Source organism: Aplosporella prunicola (genome assembly GCF_010093885.1).
Source record: "Aplosporella prunicola CBS 121167 unplaced genomic scaffold K452scaffold_18, whole genome shotgun sequence".
Lineage (NCBI taxonomy): Eukaryota > Fungi > Ascomycota > Dothideomycetes > Botryosphaeriales > Aplosporellaceae > Aplosporella > Aplosporella prunicola.
In genome coordinates this window covers 435,743-444,522 of record NW_022983546.1, presented here as the reverse complement: position 1 = coordinate 444,522, position 8,780 = coordinate 435,743, and the positions used below count along the sequence as shown (strand labels likewise).

The 8,780-nt window shown below is 54.6% G+C and overlaps 4 protein-coding genes across 4 annotated transcripts; 3 read left to right on the top strand and 1 right to left on the bottom strand.

The window, feature by feature from the left end:
- The first annotated feature begins 479 nt into the window (after window positions 1-479).
- On the top strand, window positions 480-1,343 carry K452DRAFT_58514 (uncharacterized protein). The gene has a single exon (XM_033546874.1). It carries the CDS (start codon window positions 577-579, stop codon window positions 1,096-1,098), a length of 522 nt encoding a protein of 173 aa, XP_033395660.1. The 5' UTR covers window positions 480-576; the 3' UTR covers window positions 1,099-1,343.
- A 557-nt stretch (window positions 1,344-1,900) lies between these two features.
- K452DRAFT_231171 (uncharacterized protein) lies at window positions 1,901-3,340 on the bottom strand (the record flags this gene model as incomplete). Its single annotated transcript, XM_033537147.1, has 1 exon — window positions 1,901-3,340. One exon carries the CDS (start codon window positions 3,338-3,340, stop codon window positions 1,901-1,903), a length of 1,440 nt encoding a protein of 479 aa, XP_033395659.1.
- Window positions 3,341-3,599: 259 nt separating this feature from the next.
- K452DRAFT_289324 (uncharacterized protein) lies at window positions 3,600-5,056 on the top strand. Its single transcript, XM_033540803.1, has one exon. It carries the CDS (start codon window positions 3,730-3,732, stop codon window positions 4,873-4,875), a length of 1,146 nt encoding a protein of 381 aa, XP_033395658.1. The 5' UTR covers window positions 3,600-3,729; the 3' UTR covers window positions 4,876-5,056.
- A 950-nt stretch (window positions 5,057-6,006) lies between these two features.
- Window positions 6,007-7,826, top strand: K452DRAFT_289321 (uncharacterized protein). Its single transcript, XM_033540802.1, has 3 exons — window positions 6,007-6,443; window positions 6,817-6,891; window positions 6,950-7,826. Exons 1-3 carry the CDS (start codon window positions 6,176-6,178, stop codon window positions 7,537-7,539), a joined length of 933 nt encoding a protein of 310 aa, XP_033395657.1. The 5' UTR covers window positions 6,007-6,175; the 3' UTR covers window positions 7,540-7,826.
- Window positions 7,827-8,780: the final 954 nt, after the last annotated feature.

Sequence of the window (8,780 nt, the reverse complement as noted above, 5' to 3'; positions counted from 1 at the left end):
TTTTTTTCGATGCTCGACAACTCCTGCTTCCGCGACAGGCATTATTTCTCCGCTACACACGCTCCATGCACACCGGCCAGCGAGCGCCACTGCCTCGAAAAGATTTGATTTGTTGCTCACTCCTGCTTTTCGTCTTCCTTTTCTTCTTCGACGAGGCTCCTTTCTAGAGGACGCTGACCTTTTTTTGTTCTCGAGGTGCCGGGGTCAGGGCGGCGGTGTCGCGCCCTGTCTCGCGTGTACTGGATTTCATTTGCTTGCTTTCGATTCACAACATCGGTTTCGTTGCGGTTTGCTGCTTTGTCGCCGTAGGAGGTGTATGCGCGCAGCGTTATCTTATTATAAGTTGATTGGATTCTGGAGTGGAGTGGAGTGGTGGCGGTAATCGCGGGTTAAGGCGGGATTTTGGAACGCGTCTTTAGCTGCTGCTGCTGCTTTTGATTTTGCTTGCGTTGTGGTTTCCTACTATTTTCTTATGTGGCAAAGCTTCTTCTGCAGCCAATTCTGCTGCTGTTGCTGCTGCTCGCCTTTTTTCTTTTCTTTCTTCTTCTTCGGACGAGATGAGGGTTTAGGCGGTGAATGTGCGGAATTATGGATTCTTATGGATTGATGGATTACTTGAATTTTTTGGTTTGGTGCGTGTATGGGCGCGAGAAGGTATGGGTAGTGGGCAGAAGGACAGAAAGACAGAAAAAAAAAAAAATCAAGTCGTCGTGTGGATGGATGGATGGATGGGAAGAGGGCATTGCATTGCATGCAGGCAGTGGTGTTGAAGGCTTGCTTGCCGTAATGTGTTTGTCTTTTTGCTCTTTTCTTTATATATACATTAACTTCTACTGCTTCCTCCCGTTTGGGCCTGCTTCTTCTCCTCGCACGCGCCTTGCTCTTCTTCTTGGGTCCCTTTGCGACATTGTCTTCCCTCGTCGTCATCGTTCTTTGCTCGGCCAAGTAACCAAGCATCCAATGCTGGCCAGTCCAGTCCGTTATCGATCTGTCTCGAATGACCTACTGTACCTAATAATACGTCGCTCGGCACCTGCTTCCTCACGATGCATGTCCTGTCCCGTGCGTGCTCCTGTCTGCCGTTTTTATCCATGCTAGTCGGAGAATTATACATGTTTCTGGTTTCGCTCTTGTGGCCACCAACTAGATGCCGTATCCAGCCATCCAAAACATCGATCTCCTCCTCTGCCTCTGCCGCTTCCTACGTACTATCAAACATACACGCACGTTTCTGCCTCTAACCCACTCGCCGGCTACGATGGCTGGCTGCTGCGCCTAGCCTGGCAACACGTACATCATATGTGCAAGGGAGCAGGCACGTTAGTAAATGCGTTTGTGAGAACAGATTAACGCATCATAAACGGCTCAGGTTTATCTGGTTCGATATTTGTACCATTCTTTTTCATGTTCGGCTTATCTACTTTTCGAACTTGGTCTTGTCCGCGGCATGTGGATGCGAGTTGCTTGTTTACTGACAGCTCCTTCTACTCCTTTTTGGATTCGTTGCTCGACTCCACCATCAGCACCCTGCGCACTTTAGTGTACACTTCACACGCCTCGCCTCGCACTTTAACTTGACGCTGAACTTCCCTCGCTTCGCTCTTGTGCTGGGCTGTTGTCTTCTGCCGCCATGTTCTACTGTTGTTTGTACATAGGATAACTGTGATGAAGAGTTTAGTCGCGTAGCCCTTGCACTGTTCTACGTGGGCTTCAGTATTATGGGTATTTTCAGCAATAGAGACACGGGCAACCTGGCGGCAAAGACTGCAGTTTCGATTCTTCGGTGACCTCATGCATCATCTCGAAGGTCAGTGTTGCAGCAAGAGTGTGAACGAAACACAACGCCGGACCCACCATATCCCGAGATATCAAACCCCTTCATTTTCAAAAGAGCTCTTGATCACAGCAGATCGTCCTTGCCGAGGAACTTGGCCATGGGGTCATCGGCAGCGGTCCGCTTTCGCCGATATTCCTCCATTTCCTCCTCCGTGACGCCCGCTGCCATTTCGTCGAGCGTTCTCTTCTTCGCCTTGGTGTCTTCCCTTGATTTCTCGTCGCGCTCCACCGCGTTGGGGACGTGTTCCTCGAGTGCCTCGTCTTGCTTCCATGCAATATCCCTGGGGACCTCATCCGCATCCGCGGCTGACTTGATCCGCTGCGATTCCTCGTATGCCTTCTTGCCCGCCTCGCCCGTGCAGTAGCTGTTCTTCACAGTCGAATGACAGCAAAAGTAACCCCACTGGAAATTCGACCACCAGCTCCCCCAGACCGAAGTGTGGTTGTTGATGAGCACGTCCTCGGGGTATTTGGATTTCGCTTTGACCTTTGGCGCGCCTTTGATGCCGCCCTTGGCGTCGTACTCCACATACCGTTCGCTCTCGACAATGGCAGCATCCTTGAGAGGTGCGTTTTGAAGGTGCTCGTGGCCTCCGTACTTCTCGAGAAGGGCCTTTTTGTGTGCCTGTCGCTTTGCCTCGGCCTCCTCCTTCTCCTTCTTCCGGAAATACTCGCCCGACGTAGGGTTCGCTTGCATGTGCATTTTGGTCTTGTCTCCCCGCTCTTGGCTCTCCCACGCATATTTCTGTGCCCTCTCAAACTCAGCTGCGTCGCCGGACGCGCGCATAAAACCTTCCTCCGCAACGAGAGCCGCCGATTTGTCAGCGGTGGCGCCGCTGTCCACCATTGATCTGGTCTTTGGGTCGTATTTTGCGGAGTCCAGGTCGAGATTGAGGAGATATTTGGCCGTGTCCTCACGTATGCGCAGGTTCCGTGTCGACGTAGGCTGCGTCCTTCCCATGTTCGTCTCGGCCTCGTACTTAGCGCCCTCGTCGCCATCCTCGTCATCGTCCTCTCCCTCCACCCTCTGGCCATTTTCGCCCTTGACCTTCTTTTTCTTTTCCTCCATCTCGTTGTATTCTTCGATGACGGCCGTGTATTCGTTTGCATCGTAGCCGTTCCAGCGGTCTCTCTTGGCATCCCAGCCTAGCTGAACATCCTGGACAAGCTCGTCTGCCTGGATGTCCTTGCCCGTCCAGCGAGCGCCTGCCTTGCGCGGTCGGCTCAAGCACTCCTTGGTCTTGTGGGTCATGGAGCCGCAGTTCTCGCAGGCGCCTTTGCGGTACTTGGTGGCTGCCGGGCCAGCCTTCCTGCCGCGGTCGTACCATTTTGACTCGGCATCGAGAGAGGACTTCTGCAGACGCTGGTGCTCGAGGTAGTCGTTGTCGGTCGAGTCGTCGGTTATGTAGAAAGGCTTCTTGGCGATGAAGCTGGGAATGTACTCGTTGCGCTCCTTGTTGGCGGCCGAGACGTCGGCCGGCTTGCGCGGCTGGGCGGGCGGCATGGTGGGCGACGCGATGGGATGCGATGAGGTAGTAGGTAGGTTGTGGCGTGGGAGGTTTTGGGGTGGACAAGCTTAGCTTAGGTATTACCTAGTCAGTTACCCGCAACGCGTCGATCCGCCTGCCACGCATTTCCTCTTTCCTCCCGCCGCCAAACACCGTCACGCCCACACTACTACATACACTCACCACTGCGGTAGTAAACGCACATATTTCCTCATTATACGCGCACGCTTCATCTATCCGTCTCGACACACAGACAGTTCTCTGCCCGCAGAGCACGGCCCGCGTCGCTTGCTGTATCCCTAGCAAGCCTAACGATTCGGTACCGGCGTCGGACAGAGCCCGTAAGTCTCTCTTTGACGCAGAGGGCGTTGCGCAACCGTTCATCATGTCGTATCCTCCGCCTCCAGGTCCCAAGTCCAACTCTTCGACGCCTCAGCCTCATCCTTCGCTCCCTGCTCGTCCACCGCCTCCGGTGCAGGCCCCGGCCTTCTCCAAGTTCTCAAACTCGGGCGCAAATGGAAAAAACCAAGGCGCCGGGGGCTATGGCGCCTTCACCGGTTTCAAACCTCGATCGGTAGCTGGCGCATCGAGTCAGGGCTGGCAACCGCAACCTGCGACTGCCTCCGCAGGACCACAACCTCCTGCTGCATACTCGGCCGCTCAAACTGGCTATATGGGCGGTGCGTACCCGGCGACTGCCTATCCCCAGCAGACTCCATACTACCCTCAGGCCAGCAACGACCCGTACGCGAACCCAACGCCGCCCCAGATTCGAAACCCTTTCCCACTCCCTGGGCAGGCGCCAAGCGGAGGCTATGGGTCCAACAGCGCATATGACCCGGAGTACGAGGCGCAAGTAGCGCAATGGCAGAGCGCATATGCCGGCAAAGACGACTCGAATGCCAAAGCCACTGGCCGAGGCCGTGCTGAGACCGGAAACGCAAACAACACGCCCTTGGGGGCTAAGCCAAACGTGTCCGCTCCTATCAGCAATACCGAAATGCAGTCGGCGGTCAACTCCGACACTGGAGTGGCGGCTGTTGTCGCCGGTGCAGACGGGAAGCAAAAGACGGTGGTGAGAAGTGGTGGAGGACAGACATGGCAAGACCCTAGTTTGCTCGAATGGGATCCCTCCCATTTCCGCTTGTTCGTTGGAAATCTGGCCGGGGAGGTCACTGACGAATCTCTGCACAAAGCCTTTTCGCGTTTCCAGTCTATCCAGAAAGCACGGGTAATTAGAGACAAGCGTACGACTAAGAGCAAGGGCTATGGCTTTGTGAGCTTCAGCAACGGTGACGATTACTTCCAGGCTGCGAAGGAAATGCAGGGCAAATACATTGGCAGCCACCCTGTCCTTGTCAAGCGTAGTACTACCGAAATCAAGGCCGTGACGCCTCATGATAAGCGGAAGAACAACAAGAACAACAAGAACAACAAGGGTGGAAATGGCGGCGGTGGGCATGCCAACACCGGGGCCGGTGTGCAGAAGAAGCCAAGCAAGACTAAGGGTGGTCTGAAGATTCTGGGCTAATTCTCGAACTATTTGAGAGGATGTCCATGCCGCTCGCAGGCGGCGAGCGTGGTCGAGTTCCAGAAGAACTGTTCTTGTCACTGTACTCTTGTTCAGGGTAGAATGTTGCGCGGCAAGTTTGTCTTGCTACATTCGAAGAGAAAATCATATAGTCAAAGTAGAATCTAACATGGTAGATACGTACATGGCTTCGCTCGTGATTTGTTATGTTTCCCTGGTCACTTGCAAACACTTTCGCCCCATGAAATATGAGTCTATTTCCATAACACGCTCACACTTATATCTCACCATTAGTCCGACCTCACGTGTCTGCCTTACAAGAGGCTCAACGATTGAGTGGAAGATGTCAAGGGCAGCACTATGGCATGCCAAAGCCACATGTCTAAGCCCACAAACAAAGACTAACACTGCCGATATAAGTAAGAACTTAGTCAGCCAAGGCAAACAGCAGTAAGAAGAATGTAAGCAGGCGAAACTCAGGCAAGCATATATCCCTACCAGCTGCCAACACAGAGTAACCAAAGGCACAGCTGTGCCTTGCCATAGTCATGTCGTACGGCGATGTGATTGGCGTCGCGCTTATTTCCGCATCTGGGAGGCCGCAGCAGAGGTCGCCGCTCGCCGCTCGGATCGCAGCTGTCACGCGGCACCCTAGTCGATCGGGCCGGTCGGAGAGGCTGTGCTGTGCCACAATCAGTGTTTGCCTTGGATGGGCTGAGTAAAAGGCGGCGCTGTTGGGAGAGGGGCCGTTGGTGTTGGAGAGGCCTGGGGTCTTGGTAGTCGTGTTAAGTGGTTTAGTGCTGGCGGTGGCAGAGACGAAGCGGTGAGAGGAGGATGAGGAGGAGCTGAAGGTGGAGCAGGAAGTGAGACATGGAGAACAGATGCGGTCGGGTAGAGAGTTTAAGCTTAAAAGCTGGCGGGCCCCGCAAGCGCAAGCAAAGCAAGGAAAAAGGTGCAAACAGACAAGTCCGCGGAAACTCAGCCTTGCACGGGGAATGTAAGAATCGAAGGATCAAAGAAGACACGCACCGGGCTTAGCATGAATTTGGCTCGGCTTGGCTGATGCCACCGCGCGCCAAGGGTCCTCATCATCGGGCATCATCATCCTTCGTCTCGTAAACCCGGATTCATCGGGGTACTTATATATCCACCAGCGCCGCTGCCAGCTGTTGCACAGACGAACGTCAGACAGTCGTAGATACCCTGTTTGTCTACCATCAACCTACCTCTCACGCAACAATCAGCCCATACATATCGCAGCATCCGCATACACCTGCGCCCAAGGCATAGACCTACAAAAATGAAGATCACCAACGCCCTCCTACCCTTGCTCTACCTGAGCGCGCACGGCGCCTCGGCCCTCTCGGTCCCCCACTCCGACGACGCCACTTCCGCACTCGCCCCGCGCAACGACAACGCCGACGCCGCCGTCCCTGACACCTCGTACTGGCACCATTACCACGCGGCGCGCGCCGTCGCGTCCGAGCTGCTCAGTAAGCGCGGCCTCGAGAAGCGCAAGGGTGGCGGAGGACGCGGCGGTGGCAGCAGCGGCGGCTCTTCTTCTGGAGGTACGTATGATGATGATGATGATGATGGTACTGGAGACGGGCTTTTCTTTGGCTTTCTTTCTTGGAGCTTCTGAGGCTTTGCGCTCTTTGTACTTTAATCTCTTTCCTTCCTTTTTCCTTGGCTGGTGTTGCGGTGGGAAACTGAACTCGCGCGTCCTGTAGGTCGTAGTGGCGGGTTTTCTTCTGGTTCCGGCGGTCGGTCGAGTTCTGGCGGATCCAGTTCGAGCTCAGGTGGGCGTTCGAGTTCTGGAGGGTCGAGCTCTGGTGGATCGCGTACTGGCGGCTCGAGTTCTGGCTCGAGTGGTTCGTTTTCTTTACTCTCCACACACTGCGCGTTCTGGACAAGATTACTGACGTACTTTTTCACGCACAGGCCGTAGCGGTGGGTCGAGCTCTGGAGGATCAAGCTCAGGAGGCCGTAGTGGCGGATCAAGCTCTGGTTCTAATGGTTCGTCAAGTCCGCCTTACAGTTAGACGGCCAGACACTGACGCTAATGTCCATACAGGCCGCACATCGGGCACCTCCAACGCCGGCGGAAGCACGCGCTCAGGCAGCGGTCCCGCACCTGCCTACGGCGGCGGACGCTACTACGGCGGCGGCGCCACGACGCCCTACAGAGCGGGCGGGCGCTCACCCGGCGGGCTGACGCCCTTCCTGCTCCCTCTGGCCGTGCTCGCCTTCATCCCCGCGATCTGGGCGCTTAGCGCCGCGGGCGCCTACAGCTACCACTACAACCACCCGTACAGCTTCCGCAACGAATCGGACACGAACAACAACGGCACCAACACGACGCTGCCTGTCCAGTGCTTCTGCGGGAAGGAGAGCGTGTGTGGCTGCGACGAGACGAACGACACATCTTACTATGACAGCTTGATCGGAAATGGCAGCTACGCTGCGCTGAACAAGAGCGTGGTTGACGTTGCGCGGGTCAATGGCACCGACACGCTGATCATTAACGGCAATTTGCCGAACGGAACGACGGCGTCGGGCGGCAGTGACGATGACTCCACGAGCGCCGCGGCGGAGAGCCTGGCCCGCTTTGCGGGCTGGTGGGGCATGCTGGCTGCGGTGGCGGCTATCGTGTGCCTGGTTTAGGCGGAAGGAGGGAAGAAAGGTTGCGGGTGCTTGCTTGGCTGGTTCATGATGGAATGATTGATACCCCGGAAAATATGCGCGGCTTGGTGTGGACATACATGATGGGGTAGAGACAGTTGGTGGACGCGAGCACGGCTGGGTATTGTTTCGGGTTTTTTGATATGCCTTGTACGATGGAATGAGGGTGGAGACGCAGTCACTGTACTACTTCATCGACCTGCTTAGCGGGTTACTAGTAATTAATGAAGAAGCGAGCGGGCGTTTATAATTAATTCCGCCTGGTTGGTTTTTATGACGCTTTTGGGCCTTGTGATGCTGGAGAGTAGAGAGGTTTCTGTGATAATCTGGCTGGGGTAGGTGCTGTGAGGTGGTGGTGACTGGTGAATATGACGAAGGTCTTCACTCAAGACGCTGCACAGCGCAAAAGCCTGGAAACTATTACCCGCTATGAATGATATGAGGTCGAGGCGATGGCTCATCGGATGCATATAATACCATTGGACTAAACATCGTCTTGGAAATGGGCGGGAGATTTAGCTGTGAGAATGCGTTCCTTTTTGCTAATCACGATGTGGGAAGAGGGGAGAGAGTGTGATAGAAAGAGAGAGCGGGAGAAAGAAAAAGCATGAGCGCTTGTGTCCTCTATGGCTGCACGGATATACCTTGAAAAGCTCTCAGTGTTTGAACTATGAACGTGTTGCAGCAAGAGACGAAAGCAAGGCAAGTCACTAACACCACGAGAGTGCTGGGATTCTAAACATGTACTATACAATATGGGGGACCCAAATCCTAAGCATGGAATCGAGCTCATCAAGCTCAGTTGCCCGAATCTAAGTAACGCGCGCCTGCTGTAGGGGTAAAACGGCAAATGCTACCCCAAAATTGTTTGAACAGAAGGGAGGATGAAGCATGCTGCATGCCCGGGAAAGACGACAAGAACTAGGTGCAAATCGTAGCTTATAATGTTACGGTAGGCGGAGCTAGGACGCTAGGTAGCTAGCTATTGCCCTTATAAACCCAGTTGGCAGTTCACTTAGTAAGAACACGAGTTAGAAGCGTTGTGTGGTTTAGTGGCCACCGTAAAGGTACCTTAACACTTCAGAGTGTAGCACCTGGAGTTCGAGTGTTCGAACCACAGCGTTGTCGCTGGAGAAACCGCCCTTACACGGCCGGTGGTTTATAGGGCTTTCGGGCCTGACTTTTTGCTGCGGAGGCTGTTAGTAGTATTTTCTCCCCCCCCC